This window comes from Pongo abelii, chromosome 1 (assembly GCF_028885655.2).
Source record: "Pongo abelii isolate AG06213 chromosome 1, NHGRI_mPonAbe1-v2.0_pri, whole genome shotgun sequence".
NCBI classification, from domain to species: Eukaryota; Metazoa; Chordata; class Mammalia; order Primates; family Hominidae; genus Pongo; species Pongo abelii.
This window is the reverse complement of record NC_071985.2, coordinates 204,474,654-204,495,113: the sequence shown is the minus strand read 5'-3', so window position 1 is coordinate 204,495,113 and position 20,460 is coordinate 204,474,654. Positions and strand designations below refer to the sequence as shown.

The 20,460-nt window shown below is 43.1% G+C and overlaps 1 protein-coding gene across 3 annotated transcripts in view; it reads right to left on the bottom strand.

Moving 5' to 3' along the window:
• Positions 1 to 669: 669 nt before the first annotated feature.
• Positions 670 to 20,460, bottom strand: part of SRSF4 (serine and arginine rich splicing factor 4) — a 34,016-nt gene continuing 14,225 nt past the window's right edge. Inside the window, exons 1-6 of one of the 3 annotated variants that reach the window (XM_054538517.2) lie at positions 16,228 to 16,392; positions 13,219 to 13,639; positions 12,217 to 12,329; positions 7,693 to 7,907; positions 3,038 to 3,127; positions 670 to 2,153 (exon numbers count right to left, since the gene is read on the bottom strand). In XM_054538517.2, the coding sequence (XP_054394492.1) occupies positions 1,337 to 2,153; positions 3,038 to 3,127; positions 7,693 to 7,907; positions 12,217 to 12,329; positions 13,219 to 13,405 (1,422 nt within the window). In that variant the 5' untranslated portion in view covers positions 13,406 to 13,639; positions 16,228 to 16,392 and the 3' untranslated portion in view covers positions 670 to 1,336. Of the gene's footprint in view, positions 2,154 to 3,037; positions 3,128 to 7,692; positions 7,908 to 12,216; positions 12,330 to 13,218; positions 13,640 to 16,227; positions 16,393 to 20,460 lie in introns of those variants that run through there. The other 2 variants (XM_024249222.2, XM_024249223.3) reach the window with 2 other exon arrangements.

Below are 20,460 nucleotides of genomic sequence, written 5' to 3'. Positions count from 1 at the left end.
TGGTTTTTGATTAGTTCAGATCTTCAGGTGATGAGATCATGACACCGCAGATTCATGGCAATTTTGACAAAACAGCACAGAACTCTATATTCATGAACAACTCATCTGGTAATGCTCCAAGTTTCCAAACTGATTCATTCTTCATCAGCCTGGCCATACGTTTAAGAGAAAGGATAAATTCCTCAGAAACCTGCCTTTATTCTGTTGGGTGAGAAAAATCCTTTAGGAACGTGTTGGTTCCCTAAGATGGGTGATCCCAAGGAACAAAACAGTCATTACACATGAACTTTTTTTTTTTTTTTTTTTTTTGAGACGGAGTCTTGCTCTGTTGCCCAGGCTGGAGTACAATGGCATGATCTCAGCTCACTGTAACCTCCACCCCCCGGGGTTTAAGCGATTCTCCTGCCTCATTCTCCTGAGTAGCTGGGATTACTGGCGTGTACCACCATGCCTGGCTAATTTTTGTATTTTTAGTAGAGATGGGGTTTCACCATATTGGTCAGGCTGGTCTCGGACTCCTGACATTGTGATCCGTCCGCCTCAGCCTCCCAAACTGTTGGGATTACAGGTGTGAGCCACTGCACCCGGCCTACACATGAACTTTTTATGCTAAGAAAAGACATATCAAGATATATCAGAAAGTACAACTTCAATTCAAACACCATGAAATTTTGTCAAGCAAAAATAGTCTTTATTCAAATTTAATGGAAACAGGGGTCACTATACTTTGCAAGACGGGGAAAAATAAAATTAAAAAAAATTCTTTTCTTTTCTTTTTTAATATAAAACAATATAATCACAATACCAGAATATGGAACTCTACAGTTTATTTCCTATAGGTTACTGCAGGTATCAATTTTCCTCGACTGTGCTATTCACAACTTTGTTAAGTCCAAAAATATGAAACCAAAGTGGTAGGAAACTTAAGACTTAGCACTTTCACTAAATGGCATACATCGAAGGGCATCAATTCAAGAGCAAAAATGGTTGAACTCACCATACCTACCTATGTGGTCATTCCAGCCTTAGAGCCGTCCAGGTTACTGAGCTCCCTGTAGGAAACGCCAGGCCTGAAAGCCAAGGCGTTTTGGATATTCTACTGTGGGCCATGAGTAAAAGGGGATTTTCAAAGAGAAAATTTTTTTCAGTCGAGCAGGAAGGCCTGGCGCCAGGAGGCTTTACTGAGAGGAAGCACTTAGATTTAACAATTATAGACACACCATTAGGGGAGTTAAAAATGTACAGCAGTGACATGTTCTACTCCAATCACTTGTGCTACGGCTACCAAACATGTACAAAAGACTTCTCGGGTAGTTCCAGCTGTGGCCGTAGCCAGTTAGGACCTTGAGTGGGACCTAGATCTAGATCGGGAGGGTGATCTGGAAGCAGACCTGGATCTAGACTTGGACCGAGATCGGGTTTTTGAAGCTGACTTTGATCTGGAGCGTGATTCTGATGGAACGTTTGGTTTCGATTTGGAATTGGATCTCGACCTGGACCGGGTCTCCTGATTGGTGCCAGCATTCTCACTCTCTCCTCGACCTTCCCTCTGGCTGGATTCAGACTTGGCATGTTCCCGCTCCTTTGACACGGAGCGGGATGGAGATCTGGACTGGGAGCGGTCAGTGTCTTCCTTCTTCTTCTTCTTGCTGCTGCCCGCCTTGCTGTCTCGCTTGCTGCCTCGCTTTCTGCTCCTCTCACTCTTGCTGCGGCTGCGACTACGGCTGCGGCTCTCCTCCCTGCTTCTCTTCCTGCCCTTTCTCTTGTCCTTGCTCTTGCTGCGGCTCCTGCTCCGGCTCCTGCTGCCCCCTTTGCTCCTGCTCCGGCTCCGACTCTGGCGGAGGCTCTTCTCCTGGCTTCTGCCTCTGCTCACACTCCCTCGCTTCTCTTCCTCTACTCTCCTCTCCTGACTCCTGCTCCGACTTTTGCTCTTACTTTTATGCCTGCTAGGACTCCGGCTCTTGGGTTTCCCGGCATTGTCATTGTTTTGGATCTTCTCTTCAGCTTGGTCTTTGCTCTTGCTGCGGCTCTTGCCAGCACTACGGCTGCGGCTGCGGCTCTTGTCCTTGCTGGGGCTCCTGCTTTTCTCTTTCTTGCTCCGGCTCCGACTCTGGCTCCGGCTCCGGCTCTTGCTCCGGGAGCGGGAGCCCGACCTGAGGAGACATGGGATACTGTTTGTGTCACATGTGACTTCATGCTAATCAGGAGATAAAAAGACCAAAGGGCATACATGTGGAGTTACACCCCCCAATATAAGGCATGGCTAGCACTGGCTGAGGATTGCTTTCTGAACCCTCACAATGCCAATCAGAAGCTGGAAAAACTGGCCAGGTGTGGTGGCTCGTGCCTGTAATCCCAGCACTTTGAGAGGCCAAGGCAGGCAGATCGCGAGGTCAGGAGTTCAAGAGCCAGCCTGGCCAACATGGTGAAACCCCGTCTCTACTAAAAATACCAAAAATTAGCCAGGCGTGGTGGCACACGCCTGTAATCCGAGCTACTCAGGAGGCTGAGGCAGGAGAATCGCTTGAACCCGTGAGGCAGAGGTTGCAGTGAGCCGAGATCGCGCCACTGCACTCCAGCCTGGGCGACAAAGCGAGACTCTGTCTTGAGGGAAAAAAAAAAAAGAAGAAGAAGCTGGAAAAGCAGGAAGACTGGTCACATGATTGAAATCCAAGTGAGGCTGGGCACAGTGGCTCATGTCTGTAATCACAGTAGTCTGGGAGGACTATTTGAGGTTATGAGTTTAAGATTAGCCTGGGCAACATAGTGAGACCCTGTCTCTACAAAAAAATTAAAAAATTAGCTGGGTGTGGTGGTATGTGCTTGTAGTCCCAATTACTTGGGAGGCTGAGGTGGAAGCTTGCTTGAGCCCAGTGAGGTGAGGCTGCAGTGAGCCATGATTGTACCACTGGACTCCAGCTTGGGTGACAGAGTGAGACCCTGTCTCTTTGAAAAAAGAAAAAAGAAAAGAAAAAAAGTGAGACAGGGTACAGGCATTCCCTGCTGACCACCTCCACTTATAACATGGAAGACATACCTGGACCGGGATCTACTCTTAGAATGACTGCTTTTGCTGCTGCCACTTCGGCTTCTGCTCTTACGGGAATGTCTGCTTCGAGAGCGAGACCTAGGGGGAGAAAATATTTTTTAATACTTGCTGACAAGAGGCTGCTGATGAGCATCAATCAAGATATATATATATATCTTTATATATATCTATATCTATCTATCTATCTATCTATATATATATATGAACTTTAGATGGAGTTTCATTCTTGTTGCCCAGGCTGGAGTGCAATGGCACGATCTCGGCTCACCACAACCTCCACCTCCCGAGTTCAAGCGATTCTCCTGCCTCAACCTCCTGAGTATCTGGGATTACAGGCATGTGCTACCACACCTGGCTAATTTTGTATTTTTAGTAGAGACGGGGTTTCTCCAAGTTGGTCAGGCTGGTCTCGAACTCCTGACCTCAGGTGATCCACCGCCTCGGCTTCCCAAAATGCCGGGATTACAGGCACGAGCCACCGTGCCCGGCCAAGATTTTCAATATGTACAGCACTGGCTGTGTCCGGGGCACAAACTCTCTCTTGGGTTCTAGGTCCACAGATGAAGTCACCTGCAAACCTTCCATCTGGATGGTTCACCTGAACCTCTTACCAGCTCCTGAAATTCTAACTGTTTCCGATACTTACTCCTTTTGCTGGGCTCCTTATGTGCACTGATGCCACTGTTATTCATACGGTTCCTCGTAACAGAAATCACAGCCATCCTTGACTCCCCCGTCTTTTCCCTATCCCCTTACACACCCACGATCATGCCTCCTGATCTTCGGTCTTTCTACCTCTGCTGCTGCCTCTCTGGGCAAGCCACCATTATCTCTCCCCTTGTTCAACAACCAGCCTTTCTGCGTATACTTTTCCCCTTTACGATCTATTCATCTCACTGTGACAAGAGCGTTTTAAAGAGACCGACAATCCAAGCTTCACAAAATTTTTTTAATGCATCCAGACTGTAGATTCTTATTTTCCACCAACCAGGACTCCTTGGGAAAATGACTGACTCCAGGCGTAAAACAGGAAGTGCACAAAGATGGGCCTACACCATCTCATTATGACAGAAAGAGGGAAACTTTCAAAGCTGCCCAGGCACCATCACCTATGAAGTATTCTTGCTAAAAATGTTTAACCTGCATCTCAATCACACCTCTCCAGACCTAACTTCCAGTACATAGGAAGTTCAGGGGATAAGATACAAGTTCAATGATACTAAGAAGAAACAGATAAATACAGAATGTGAGTATTAAAAAACTGAAAAAATAAGCCAGGCGTGGTGGCTCACGCCTGTAATCCTAGCTACTTGGGAGGCTGAGGCAGGAGGATAGCTTGAACCTGGGACGCAGAGGCTGCAATGAGCTGAGATGGTGCCACTGCACTCCAGCCTGGGCGACATAGCAAGAGTCCGTCTCAAACAAACAAACAAAACCAAACCTAAGCAAAATACATGTCATGAAGGGAACTGCTCCACACTAAAAGCCTGACTACATTAGGTTTTACTACTAAAAACCTCTTGTACTATGACTGGATTAGATCCTGGTTAAGAAAAAACTCAGCTATAAAGACATCCATGGAGTAACTGGGGAAACATGAATTGGCCTGGGCATTTAGTAATTAGATGGAATTACTATTAATGTTCTTAGGTGAAAAAACAACTGCGGTTATCCTCATTCTTGGAGACACATGCTGAAGTATTTAGGGGCAAAGTATCACAATTTCTACAACTTACTTTCAAATGCTACAACAAAATAAATGTATAGTGTGCTTGTATAAATACATACATACAAAGAGAGAAAAGGCAAAATGCTATCTGTTAAAGCCAGAGGAGGGTATACAGGTGTTCATTAACTATTCTTTCAACTTTTGTTTGAAGAAACCAATTGCAAAAATATCTATTTGAGACAACTAGGGCAGGGTGCAGTGGCTCACGTCTGTAATCTCAGCAGTCTGGGAGGCTGAGGTGGGAGGACCGCTTGAACCCAGGAATTCAAGGCCAGCCTGGATAACATAGCAAGACTGCATTTCTACAACAAACAAACAAACAACTGAAAAACTGGAATACAACCTGGATATTACATCATAGTATGGAATTATTGGTAATTTTGCTAGCTATGTTATCATGGTTTCTTTTAAAATACTAGAGATACATACTGAAGCAGTTGCAGGTGGAATGATAGATGTCTAGACTTGCCTTAAAACAATGCAGCAGGAGGGGGTGATGTGAAACAAGACTGGCAAAATAAAAACTACAGAAGCTGGAGGAGTGGGAGGTGCAATTCAGAGTTCTCCAATGCTTCATATATAAATTTCAAATTTTCCATAATAAAAAGTCAAAAGACCTAAATAACAAAACCTGAAAAGTCTCCAATGACTTCCCACTACTCTTCCATTCTTGCTCTGGCCTAATGGTCAGTATATCTGGTCCTTCTCTGCCTTATCTCAAGCCACTCTCCTCCCGTTACCTCTCTGTATTAGCTTCTCTACTCTGGAAAACTTTCTCCTGCCCCCAGGCCTTCAGAAACACCCTTTTCTCTGTTAGATAGAAAGGCATTTTCTCGACGGGCATGGTGGCTCAAGCCTGTAATCCAAGCACTTTGGGAGGCTGAGGTGGGCAGATCACCTGAGGTCAGGAGTTTGAGACCAGCCAGCCCAACATGGTGAAACTCTGTCTCTACTAAAATTACAAAAATTAGCCAGGCATGGTGGTGTGCACCTGTGATCCCAGCTACTCAGGAGGCTGAGGCAGGAGAATCACTTGAACCCGGGAGATGGAAGTTGCAGTGAGCCGAGATTGTGCCACTACACTCCAGCCTGGGTGATAGAGCGAAAGAAACTCCGTCTCAAAAAAAAAAAAAAAAAAAAAAAAAAAAAAAAAAAAAAAAGGCATTTTCTTCTGCTCACCATCTCTCTGCCTTATTCATTAGGGCTCAGTTCTATAGCATGTCCTTAGGGAAGCTGTTGCCAGCTCTCTAGACTAGTTGTGCTGTGTGCATTTTCTTGTCACAATAGCACGGTTTATTCAATACTCATCTTCTACAATAGACTGAGTTTCAGGGGGGCAAGGACCATATTTGTCTTTTTTTTGAGACAGAGTCTCTTTCTGCTGCCCAGGCTGGAATGTAGTGGAGTGATCTCTGCTCACTGCAACCCCTGCCTCCTGGGTTCGGGTTTAAGCGATTCTCCTGCCTCAGCCTCCCTAGTAGCTGGGACCACAGGCGTGTGCCACCATGCCTGGCTAATTTTTTTTACTTTTGTATTTTTAGTAGAGATGGGGTTTCACCACGTTGGCCAGGCTGGTCTTGAACTCCTGACCTCAGGTGATCCACTCGCCTCAGCCTCCCAAAGTGCTGGGATTACAGGTGTAAGCCACTGTGTCTGGCCATTTGTCTTCTTTACAAAGCCTTTCCAATGCTTAGCCCAGTGCCTGGCCTGTTCAGGTGCTAAATAAGACAAAATTGCCATGTGTGCCCTCAACCAAGGTAGTAGGATCTAGGGGTCCCAAGAAGAAATGTGAAAAAGGCGGCCTCTGATTTCCATCTTTTTTTTTTTTTTTTTTTTTTGAGACGGTGTTTTGCTCTTGTTGCCCAGGCTAGAGTGCAATGGTGCGCCTTGCTCACCACAACCTCCGCCTCCCAGGTTCAAGCAATTCTCCTGCCTCAGCCTCCCGAGTAGCTGGGATTACAGGCATGCACCACCACGCCTGGCTAATTTTTTTGTATTTTTTTAGTAGAGACGGGGTTTCTCCATATTGAGGCTGGTCTCGAACTCCTGACCTCAGGTGATCCGCCCGCCTTGGCCTCCCAAAGTGCTGGGATTACAGGCGTGAGCCACTGCGCCCAGCCTCTGATTTCCTTTTTTTGAGATGGAGTCTCGCTGTCGCCCAGGCTGGAGTGCAATAGTGCGATCTCGGCTCACTGCAACCTCTGCCTCCTGGGTTCAAGCGATTCCCATGCCTCAGCCTCCTGAGTAGCTGGGACTACAGGCGCGTGCGCCACCATGCCATTTTTTTTTTGAGATGGAGTTTCGCTCTTGTTGCCCAGGCTGGAGTGCAATGGCACAATCTCGGCTCACTGCAACCTCTGCCCCTACTGGGTTCAAGCAATTTTCAAGCAATTTTTCTGCCTCAGCCTCCCAAGTCACTGGGATTACAGACACCCACCACGCCCAACTAAATTTTGTTATTTTTAGTAGAGACAAGATTTTGCCATGTTGGCCAGGCTGGTCTCGACTCCTGACATCAGGTGATCCACCCACCTCGGCCTCCCAAAGTGCTGGGATTACAGGCGTGCGCCACAGCGCCCAGCATTTTTGTATTTTTAGTACAGATGGGGTTTCACCATATTGGTCAGGCTGGTCTTGAACTCCTGACCTCGTGATGCGCCCACCTTGGCCTCCCAAAGTGCTGGGATTACAGGCGTGAGCAAAGCCTCTGATTTCTAAGAGAAGGGACTTCCATTTGTACTCATGACCAAGAGTTCGAGAGTTTTACACATAAATGTTCAGTTCAAAATTCTAAGTTATTGAACCAGATGGAATCATGTTATTAAGAACTCAACAGGAAAATGTAAATAAATTATCTATGTGCTCACTAATGAATTTATGATGCGCTCCAACACACAAAAGACATCAACAGTACCTTGAATGACTCCGGCTTCTGGAGTAGGACCGGCGTCGTCTGGAACCTGGCTTGTCTTCAACTAATCTGATTTTTCTGCCATTGACTTCAGTTCCATCCAACTTTTCCAAAGCTCTTTTCATATCAGAATAAGATACAAATTCAATCACCCCTTCATTTTTGCGTCCCTTGTGAGCATCTGCATAAGTCACTTCTCCTGCCTGACGCATATAATCCTGAAGAAAAGAAAAGCGTGACTACATTAGGATATGTTTTGCTAAAATATCTAATGCAATCATCTGAGTGAATTTTTCCTTTAAGAAATGCCAGCATTCCGCAGAATAAAGTTTACTCTTAAATATTTTCATCTACCCATCAATCATGTACTGAGGTTCTTTAAAGCACCAGCCATATTAGGTGGGTGGGAGAGACAATAAATACACATTAAATTGTTCCTTTAAATAAAGTTTTGGGGCCAAGTGTGGTAGCTCATGCCTGTAATCCCAGCACTTTGACAGGCTGAGGCGGGAGGATTACTTGATCCCAGGAATTCGAGACCAGCCTTGGCAACACAGAAGACCCTATCTCTACAAAAATGAAAAAAATTAGTCAGGTGTAGTGGCACACACCTGTAGTCCCAGCTACCTAGTAGGCTGAGGTGGGAGGATTATCTGAGCCCAAGGAGGTTGAGGCTGCAGTGAGCCGTGATCGTGCCACTGCACTCCAGCCTGGGGTACACAGCAAGACCCTACCTCAAAACAAAAAAATAAAGTTTTGTGTGAATATAGAAGTTTTCAGTTAGCTATCATTTTCTAAATTTAAAAACAAACAAACAGAAAACAGAGTCTTGCTTTATCGCCCAGGCAGCTGGAGTGCAGCGTTATGATCTTGGCTCACCGCAACCTCTGCCTCCTAGGTTCAAGTGATTCTGTGCCTCAGCCTCCCAAACAGCTGGAACTACAGGTCCGCGCCACCACACCCAGCTGATTTTTTTGTTTTTATTAGAGATGGGGTTTTGCCATATTGCCTAGGCTGGTCTCAAACTCCTGAGCTCAGGCAATCCACCTGCCTCGGCCTCCCAAAGTGCTAGGATTATAGGCATGGGTCACTGTGACCAGCCCATTTTCTAAATCTTAGAGTGACAAATTCCTTGTTTATAACCATCATGTCCCTTCAATACCACAGGCCTCTTTCCTCATTCTCTTTGAGGACTTCCTATGGTTCAATGAGCGAATACAACTAATGTGCTAGACAAACGCTAAACTATTATATAAATAAGATGAGATATGATTAGGAGGTTGCAGTGAGCCGAGATAGTGTCACTGCACTCCAGCCTGGCGACAGAGCGAGACTCCATCTCAAAAAACAAAACGAAACAGAACAAAAAGAAATTTATTTTTGGCCGGGTGCAGTGGCTCACACCTGTAATCCCAGCACCTTGGGAGGCCAAGGCCGGGTGATCACCTGAGGTCAGGAGTTTGTGACCAGCCTGGCAACTTGGTGAAACCTTGTCTCTACTAAAAATACAAAAATCAACCAGACGTGGTGGCAGGCGCTTTGTAACCCCAGCTACTTGGGAGGCTGAAGCATGAAAATCACTTGAACCCAGGAGGTGGAAGTTGCAGTGAGCGAGATCGTGCCACTGCACTCTAGCCCAGGCGACAGAGCAAGAGTTCATCTCAAAAAAAAAAAAAAAAAATTTAATTTTTAAACTACTAATATCCCCTAATTTGTTTTATTTTTGCATTTCTTTGATAAATAGCTAACATACATTGTGCCAGAAACTGTTCTAGGCTTTTTATATATAAAATTCACTAAATTCTTTCAATAACCTTGAGTAGAAATTAATATTAACCCCGTTTTATAGTTGAGGAATATGAGGCATAAGACGTCCCTAAGTAACTTGCTAAGGGTCATGTAAGTGACCTTAGTGGCAGAGCCAGGATTCTATCCAGGTTGGCCACCTTGAGAGCTAGGAAATCTGCTCAATTATCTATTACTCTCGTTTCCTGAGAGTGGAACTGCCTGAAGGTACAGACATGTAGAACCAACTAAGGGTGGTACCAGCCTCAACACCACCCGTAGGGTACCCAAAGTCTGGTGGCGACAAAGGAATGAGAATAGAGAGGTTAAGAGTGCATAAAGAGTGGGGGCCAGGGGGCCAATTGCAAAATGGAGGCTGCAAAAGGCTCAGAGTTCTGGTCTCCACACTATTTATTGAGTACAATCACTTAGATCTAAGAAGCAGACATTCAGGATGAAACGGTGAAAGGGAGGCAGTGCTGAAACGGAGGCAGTGCGTCATACGCGTAATCTATAGCAGTGGTGGTTTAAATGAATCTCCTTTGTGCTTAAACAGCATATCTTTAACTCATCGTAGAGTAGCTGGTGGGAGCGAGCTTAACTAGGAGCCTGCATATCTGGCCACATTCCAGTGCTTCAAAGGAGTGTCTTTCTCCTTGAACACAGTGTTTATGGATAAGAGAGCAAGTCTTGCTGAGAGCATGGGAACAGAATGATGATAAGGCTTTCCTCCTCCCACAAGAGGCCTCTTGTGGCTTTGCACAATTTATTGTCCCATATTTTTATGGCCAGTTTATACAGGCACCCCATAAGCCTTTCCCCCAACAGTAACTAAGCTCTGTTTTAACAAAAAAATTAAGACGTTTTCTTAATACTTTTATTAATTTTTTCTTAATTTAATACTACATTTAATGACACCACATGACGAGTTAGCATTCTACTGATGAAGAGAGTAGCTTTCCAGTTTCTACCCATGATGTTCAATCCCTAACTCTCAGAATACTGGAGTCATTCCTTCAGCAAGCAGAATCTTGCTGGCAGACATTCAGTAAAGGTCTGCTACGGTGCTGATGATAAGCACGATGCACCTGAAAAAACAGCAGACTGGGAGTCAGGAGTCCTGGTCCCAGCTCTTCTGCATCTGTTACTTGAAGGTTGCTGGGATTAAATTTTAAAAAGAAAAACAAAAAAGTGCTTTAAATTAAACTATACAAATGTAAAGGATTCCTAACTATTCTTTCCTGAACCTAAATACGCTCATTCATTTGGCTAGAGATGACTTGTTTAAATATGGCCAAAAAAAGCGAGAAGGGAGACAGAAAAAAAAACCTGTTTCATGCATCCTCCTAAGACCATTCAGATTATGATACTGCTCAGTGAGTTTTTCTTCCTATTGAGATTAAAAACACTGTTGTCAATAAATGGGGCCGGGTGCAGTGGCTCACGCCTGTAATCCCAGCACTTTAGGAGGCCAAGGCAGGTGGATCACTTGTGGTCAGGAGTAGCTCGAGACCAGCCTGGCCAACATGGTGAAACTCTGCCTCTACTAAAATACAAAAATTGGCCGGGCATGGCGGCATGCGCTTGTAATCCCAGTTACTCAGAGGGCTGAGGCAGAACTACTTGAACCCCGGAGGTGGAGGTTGCAGTGAGCTGAGATGGCGCCACTGCACTCCAGCCTAGGCGAAAGGGCGAGACTCCATCTCAAAAAAAAAAAAAAAAAAAAGCTGGAATCAGTACACTGGATGGCCAACATTAGCACTGAATCTTAATTCTTGACACCAAACCTCTTTCAGGACAAATATTCCATCAAAAACCTTATGAAAAAACATGGGTCAGATTGTCAATTTCACCAGTAAGGATACACACTGAAGCTGATGTGAATTTGCATGTTATAGCAAATGCTGCAGGAAACACTGGTGGTTTCAACCATTTTATTGACTGGTGAGTAGCTACACTGCCATCTTCTTGTAACCCTTTTTTTTTTTTGAGACAGAGTCCTGCTCTACTGCCCAGGCTGGAGTACAGTGGCGTGATTTTGGCTCACTACAACCTCCACCTCCCAGGTTCAAGCAATTCTCCTGCCTCAGCCTCCCGAGTAGCTGGGACTACAGGTGCCCACCACCACGCCTGGCTAATTTTTGTATCTTTTTAAGTAGAGACGGGGTTTCAAACATTCTTTACAGAGGGAAATTTCATATCACACATTTGGGCCAGGTTTCTGTCATGTCAGCACTTGAGGAGGCTGAGGCTGGTGGATCACAAGGTCAGGAATTCAAGATGGTGAAACCTCGTCTCTACTAAAAATACAAAAAAATTAGCCGGGCATGGTGGCGGGTGCCTGTAATCCCAGCTACTCAGGAAGCTGAGATGGAGAATTGCTTGAACCCGGGAGGTGGAGGTTGCAGTGAGCAGAGATGGTGCCACTGCACTCCAGCCTGGGCAACATAGCGAGACTCCATCTCAGACAAAACAAACAGAACAAACCAAACCAAACCAAACCAAACCAAACCAAACCAAACTCACAGATGTGTCCTTAGAATGATGGTCCCACAATGTACAGTAGGAGTATAATTCTGATATATTTTGTACTCATATGGCACTTTAATTATTTCCAGCTCTGTGCAGGCTTTCAAACATGTAACACTGTATTTTGTGTATGCCTAGGCCTGCACAAATCTACCTGTTTCCCAACTTTAACTCCTGCCCAACCTTACCCCAAAAGGTTAATGGGGCCCAAACCTTTAGGTCTTGCCAGCTGCACCGACTTGACAAATTCTCCACAATAAGTCTGTACTCTGTGCGAGTAGGAGGGCCATATTTATCTCGGCCACTTCTTCTATAACCATATCCACCTTTGGAAGGTTCAAATAAATAAGATTATTTCAGTGGAGGAAAAGGAAAAAAAAAGACACAGCACACACTCCTCCTTAAATATATTATTTACCCCCCCCCACCCCAAACAATAGCACGTTTTAACTCTATTCCCACCCTTAATTCTAAAATAGATTTTTAAAGAAGCAATCAGCTAAATATAAACATTTAATTTTAAAAGTTGTAAGTATACATATTCATTAATATTTGCATTTAAGATTAACATGCATAAATTAAAAACTATTAACAATTTAACAATTTAGAAATAAGTAACCAAATTACTAAATCAGTTACTGGTGTTACTCACAGTGATTAAAAATTTTGTGAATATTTTATATGAAAAAAAAAAAAGATTTTCAGGCACCTATTTCAGTTTAATCTCATCTGTGTCTAACCCTTGGGATCCTCACCACCCAGGTCTAATGGGGAAAGGTTGCGGTCGTCACATGGCTTCCTGTTTTTGGTCAGCCAAGGGCCACAATGGTTCCAAGAGCCACGCATGGAAAGGTAACCCAAGGTCAGCAAATGGAACAGGCAGTCATCTTAGCCTCAAAGGATTCTTTTAATTAAAACATTGAGGTCTTTGTTAAATCTATGTTAAACAATTGCATTACAGAGAAAAAAAACAACAACACAAACACACATCATTAAACATATTTATAAAGTATTATAAACAAGAAATTGTCATTAATTTAATTAAAATTAAACATTATCAAAGGCTTATTTGTAATTCTACATTTTTTAAAAAACATAATTTACAAAATAGCTTAAACATCAATACGTTTAAATGTAATATCAATTAATTACTTTAAAAATTAGCATGATAACAAAAGCACGTTACTGATAAAAGTATGCCCTTCGAATGCTTACTGCGTCCAGAACCGTAACTGCCATCTCGCCGTGGGCCGCGGGCATGCTCAACAATTACTCGCTCACCACAAAGGTCTTTGCCATTCAGTTCATAAACAGCATCATCTGCATCACGCAGATCATCAAACTCCACAAAACCATATCTAGAAGAGAGCAAAGAAAATACTGGTTGGTACCATTTTGACATCCAGCTTCACTAACATTAAAGAGAAAGCAATGAGGTTCATGCTTAGCAAAGGTTAGGTGGATTTTGCAAACTAAGGATCAGCTTTGTCTTCTCTTCAGGTGAAACCACTTTGCTTTGTGCCAACAGGCACTGCAAGAGGTAGGGAGACTTCTCAAGTAGACTCCTATCTTTCTAGGAGGAGGCTGGCTACATACACAGGACACTTCTTATGTTTCCCAAAGTAGTTGGTGGCAACTGCAAAGACAGGGATGCTTGGTATAAGAATCCAAAATATATAATGCTACAAGACATATAACGCTCTTTCAAACACCACATAAAACTCATCTTTTTTAGCTTTAAAAGTGGTATCTTAGAGAACAATTAGACCTACATTGAGGCACTGTGTAATAACTGTTAAATCGTGTGAAAGAAAAAAACTTTTTTTAAAGGTTCCTGTTCCTCTACGTAAACACATCTGTCACATGTGATTATCAGTGAAAAAAAGACTGGAGCTATTTACTTCCCTGTGAGATTCCAAATTCATTTCCATGAAGTTTTAGAATAGGATGGAATTCTCTGAAATCTGTATACAACTCGTGCAAACTTCTTTGTGGTATTGCTACATCTTTTCCAGCCAAGAGGTTTGGTGGCTTAACATATATCCAAAAGAACCCCCACCATCCTACTAATGCCTATTAAAGAGTACAATTTATATAGCTAAAGTGCAAAATTTGTAAGATACTTATAAGCAAGGTTATACAAATGCCCTGTAAATTATGTTTTCAAGAAATATTTAGTTTGGTCTGACACAGCTGTGAAAAGTCCAGCTTTGTGACCATTGCCTACATTTAAAAACCAAAACCATCTTATTGATCATAACTAATCAGAAAGGAAAGTTACAAGCCATTTCTTTAAACTCTAGTAAGGCTGTGTGTACACGGGCACACACTGACTAGTGTTCCTCTGCATTTAAACACACTGACACTACGAACAAGTTACAAGACTTGTCAGAGGGTCACTCAGCCTGCTGACAAAAAATGATTCCAGTTTACTTATTTATTTATTTATTTTATTTATTTTTTGAGACAGAGTCTCACTGTCACCCAGGCTGGAGCGCAGTGGCACGATCTCGGCTCACTGCAACCTCCACCTCCTGGGTTCAAGCGATTCTCCTGCCTCAGCCTCCCGAGTAGCTGGGATTACAGGTGCACGCCACCATGACTGGCTAATTTTTGTATTTTTAGTAGAGACAGGGTTTTGCCATGTTGGCCAAGCTGGTCTCGAAACCTCAGGTGATTCGCCCTCCTGGGCCTCCCAAAGCGCTAGGATTATAGGCGTGAGCCACTGCGCCCAGCCTCCAGTTTCTTTAGAATGTGATGCTGTACTCAGTAACATGTTAAATAAGTGAGAAATCAGAATTGCGGAATTTTTCCTTTACTAAAGAGTTCCTTTTATACAACAGTCTCTCAAGGTGACAATGTGCTAGGTTACAATGTGTAGGTAACAACGTTGGAGGGTTTTTTATGTTGTAATGTCTGAGTGGCACTGAATGTCAACTCCATTAAAAAAATATTAACACAGACACACCCAGTTATTTAACAGGAAGTGTCTTGCAGTATCACAATTCAGAAGCCACCTGGCTCAATTTATGGGCTGTGAAGTCTTTAAAACATAGTTTCACGCTTCCATAGGCTAGAATTGCTGAGCAGCTTAGTAAGAAGGATTTTGAACATGCTTGTTATCTTAGACAAGGCAAGTAAAGCCTCTCGAAATCACTGACTTACTATGTTCAAAAGTGCTTTACAGTGACTAAAAATCTATGATAGATGATATAATGTAGCTGCTTTTTCCTTTCTTAGATAGAATGGGTCATTAGGAAAACTATACTATTATTTTCAGAGACAATTTTTCTTTTAAGGCAAATAAAAAACCAACTCAACTATTTTCTACTTTGGTTTATCTCTAGATGGATTCAAAACAATAACAACAAAAGTGCCCTCCTGAATGTAATTGTCAAGACCAGTCCCAAGTCTGCTCTGTCCACAGCATCACTGCTTTTGGCAGCATGTCAGAGCCTGACGCCATGCAGAGGGAGGAGGGACATTCGGCCTGGGCGTGATGGAATGGCCTCCACTCCCTTCGAGTCACACTCTGGCTTGGCACTGTTCAATGGCCAAATGACCAGGACTGATCTAACGTGATCTCAGAAGGACATCACCGAATCCTGAGGACTAAACAAACCACAGGAAAATACCAACTGTTTTCCTCAAAATAGTGAAGGGTTACAACTACTGGGCAGAGGGGGTGGTCAAAGAATGCAACACCCTAAACTCTGCAGGTCAACTGAAATAGAAAGCCCAGTGGCCGCTGATGGCAAGTGATGCTTCTGTCAGACCTACATGGTAATACATTCTCCCAGACTCAAAGATCACCCTGTTCCAAGGCTCATATGCAGAACTTATCCTGACCTTTCAGAGAAAGCAGTGACAATCTGTTCAGTGGAGGCAGGTTAATTTAAAAATAAAAATTAATGTTACGACAGATGAATCTTTCTTTGCAAGCTGAGAATGAAGCAAGGCATATCTTGCCAATAAAACTTCTTTGAGTTACAGGGACAATTGGTAATGCTACAGAAAAATCCCTACAAGCCTTCCCCAGTATTTACTTCTAAAAAGTTCCAGCAAGTGGGTCACCTGGTAAGCCTGTTTTGGGGGTATCCAAAACATTTATTAAATTAGCTGACTTGAGATTAAATTTATTTTACAGAAAAATTTTGGCTACTATTCTGTGAAAAAATCTATTTGAAACATATCAAAATTCAGTTCAAGGATCAAATCAGGCACCTGACTGTCACTTCTCTCTGCCACTGACATGCTGAGTGGGTTTGGAAGATTAAAACAAACATCTTCGCATACGACAAACCATATCTGATAGGGACTCTTGTTCTGAGAATAAAGCAAAGAGCAGATCAGTGTGGTTGTTTCTATCAAGTCTGCTTTACTTGAAGAATGACTTAATTTCATTCAATAAATAGAGTGAATAAGATAGAAATAAATTAAGACAGAAGACTAGATAATAAAAATAAAATGTTACCTCTGACTAAACAATCTCTCTATTAAGCAATGGTATCGTAGTTTATATTCATAGCACCCTTCAGCTAGGTACTATTATTTGTTTTACAAATGAAGAAATCGAGGCACAGAGTATTAAATAACTTGCATTAAAAAACCCCGCCGAGCTGGCATTCACACCTGTGGTTTGACACCAGGGCTGAAACTCCCTAACTATTAAGACTGAAGCAGCAAGAACCGGCCTGGGTTCTAGTCTTGGTTCTGCTATAAACTTTGAAGAGCAAATTTAAATCATTTTATTTCTTTGGGTCTTAGTTTATTCATGCAATGAGGGAGGTATACTGCGTATCTCCAAGGCTTCGACTAACATCAAAAGCATGACAGGTTAAGTGTTAAAATTAGTGCTCCTTTGGTTTAACAATGGAGATGGGGTCTCAATATGTTATCCAGGCTGGACTTGAACTCCTGGGATCAAGGGATCCTGCGGCTTCAGCCTCCCAAGTAGCTGGGATTACAGGCACATGCCACTGTGCTGGGCTTCAAAAATGGAAAATTTAAACTCTAAAACTTGACATGCCTACACTAGGATGGTACCACCAGACACCAACAGATGAAAAAGGATAAATTTTTATCATCTAAAATACCTTTTATGTATAGGTCCCAATTTTAGTTCATTTAAACACTTTTAACTGTTCCTGAATTAATTAGTGCCTTCAACGAAGTAAAGCTCTTCCTGGTAACTAACACTAGAGCCTTTTAAAGCCAAGCTTAACACTCCCTTTGTGCTTTGCAGCAAGTAACGTGAAACAAATCTCTTTTCTCAGAAAGCAATCTCCTTTTGAATCCTCTGTCAGAGGAAAAAGGAATATAAAATACACACATGCATGTATACATACTATTATATGTATGCACGTGTGTACATATGATATGTATATACATCTCTGGTGTGACTTGTGAATAAGCCTCACAAAACAACCCAAGAGATAAATTTCTCTAATTCTAACAGCAGAAATCCTTCCTCTTCTGCTCTATTAAAAACAAAGAACATCTTTCAATAATTCATAGGATGCAGGAATTCAAGAGAAAGAATCTAAGACAAATGTAAAAACCCCTCCACAGCAGGGATTGACAGAAACACAAAGAGCCCTGCGATACACTTTTCAATCTTCCTCCCCTATGCATATGAAAGAATAAAAAGCAAGACCTCACTATTCAATATACAACACCCTTCAAGTAAAAGAAGAAACTCCTTTCTTTAATGTTTCTCTGTAATAGGTTGAGTATTCTGAATCCAAAAATCCAAAATCGGAAATGCTCGAAAATCTGAAACTTTCTGAGCAGCAACAAGATGCTCAAATTTGCTCACCAGAACATTTTGGATTTTCAGTTTAGGAATGCTCAACCATTAAGTTCAATACAAACATTCCCAAATCCCAAAAAAAAACCCCTGAAATCCAAAATTGGTCTGATCCCAAACACTGTGTTGTCTTTACCAAAACTATTTTCCTCTGGTCACATTCTATCCTCACAAACCTAGTCAAAAGAATGAGGGGAAGTTGCTGTCATTTTCCCTCTAAAAAAAGGCAGGCACCATGATTCTTACCAAGTATAGACAGGTATCTGGATACCACAAACAAAAGCCACACTGAATTACATGGGCTGCTCTAAACTTTAGTCCATTCTTATCCCATTGCCAATGCGCTCATCTTCCTCATTCAACAGCTGATGTACTGTTCAGGTTATCAGTCATAATTCTGAAAAGGTAGAACTGGAATGACATATTTTTAAAACTAAGGTACTCTAAGACTTCAACTTTTGAAATGTTAACCACACTTCTTCAGGCAAGAATTATTATCTGAGTTTGTATCCTTGCTAAATATGCTTTCTCTGATCCTAATAGCCTATACCAATGGTCCCAAACACCACCAAGTCTGCCCTTTGCTCTGTTATGTTCTACTGAATAGGATTTACCTCAACCCTTTTCAGAACAGCTTAGGGTCACTTGTGTCTTCCAAACATCTTCACTGAACAGGGAGACTAAGTCCTGTCTGCAATCTGATGCCCATGGCTTGCTCTGGAAACAGGCTGATCAATGGCTAACTGGGCAAGGCACGACTAAGGGGGTGCTCAATACCAGAAACTGCTAGGGAGTGGGTATGAGGAGCAGGGGAAAGCAAGCCTCCATGCGTGTGACCGTGGTCACCCACCAACACTGCTTACCGAGGGGCATGCCTTGGGTGGTCTCTCTATAAGAAAATATGCCCCTTTCCACGGTGGATCTCTGCTCACCTTTGTTCTAAAACTGTGCCACATGCTTTTCTTTGTATGTGGACATGACAGTCCTCAGCCAACCATCAGCAGGATGTGAGTTTTGTTTTCACAATGTGGTGAGCCATTCCCACATTCACTCATTTTCCTTGTAAGAACCGAACCTCTCCATGGCTGGTCAGGATTAGGGATGTTGCTGTAGCCAAGGAAAAATTTTCATCTGTTGAAGTTAACCCATGGGGTGGCTTGAACCCTCAATCTAGAGTCAGTAGCACTGTACTTTAAGGGTAAAGCCCTTAAATCTACCCTGAAAGAAATGGCATTCAGTGAACAGGAATCAAACAGCTTTCTTTCAAAGCACTCAGTGATGTCCTATGCTTCAGCCAACTTGGTCTTATGAGGTTAAAAAGTCAGGACACACTGATAGGACAGTACTAAAAAAACGGTAATTCTTGCTGTCTGCATAAAGTGCTTGGCAAACTGTAGAAAGACACTTCTGCAACCAACTCTAGTGCTCCGAAGAGGCCAACTCAGAGAAAAGCTTGTGAATGAGAACAGTGTAAGTAACTGCCCCGATTCCAAAGGTCTGCAACATTCCAGGGAACCAGCGTTCAGGCACTCACAGAAGAATTAACCAGTGTCACATTTACTGCTCAGGATCAGTGATTATGGTTGCAATTTGACTTTCCTGGCAACAGAGGGTTGTTTAAAACCCACAACTAAAAGCTGCTACCACATGAAATGGGTTCCTGAGATCCTTTCCTTCCTTGAGACAGGAAGGAGGCTGCTCTGGGCATCGTGGCCTCTCTTTAGTCTCAGAGGAGGGAGGGCCATCAAGGCCACCTGGAGGAGGTGGATGACTTACCCGTGCTCACTGAGTGGCAGAGCTGGGGTGCGACTTCAGGGCTCACCATTACCCAGTCTGGGACTCTTTTCACGTCGGCAAACTGGCAGTTCCCGCACACCAAGGGCTCTCTGATTAGAGCTAGTGTGGATTCCTGGTCTGCAAACGTTGGCCACAGCTCAGTCTGCACTTGATCTTTCCCCACCTTCAAAGAAGAAAACCTACCTCATGATTTCTCTCTTCCGGATCCCTTGACCATCTAATTTGCTCCCAACACCTTTGTAATCACTTCTAACTATACCTTTTTGGTTACCCACTGGGTCTACTGCCAAGTTCTGCAGTTTTCTCATTTGCTGGGCCTTCAGGGCTGTCTCTACCATTTGGATTAATTTATGTAATTCTAGGCTAGAGCTATTTTTACTTAGTCAACTTGTCTTTTGCATTGTATCAGGAAAAGTCAGCTACTAAATCATTTTTTTTTGTTTAGAAGTCTATAACGACTCCTAAGTATCTTTATGTCACTCTCTAAACTTGGAACACCTTGACTACACAAGTTGAATTATATCAATCTTCTTCCATATGCTTGAGAATTACCTCTTTCATGAAGCCTCAGAAACTTGCCTATTCCAATTATGTTAGGACTTTCTTTAGCTTTAGCACTTCTATTCAATTTTATGCTTTGTTTTTGTTTTTTTGAGATGGAGTCTCGCTCTGTCACCCAGGCTGGAGTGCAAAGGCACAATCTCGGCTCACTGCAACCTCCACCTCCCAGGTTCAAGCAGTTCTCTTGCCTCAGCCTCTTGAATAGCTGGGATTACAGGCACACGCCATCACACCCAGCTAATTTTTACATTTTTAGTGGAGACAGGGTTTCACCACGTTGGTCAGGCTTG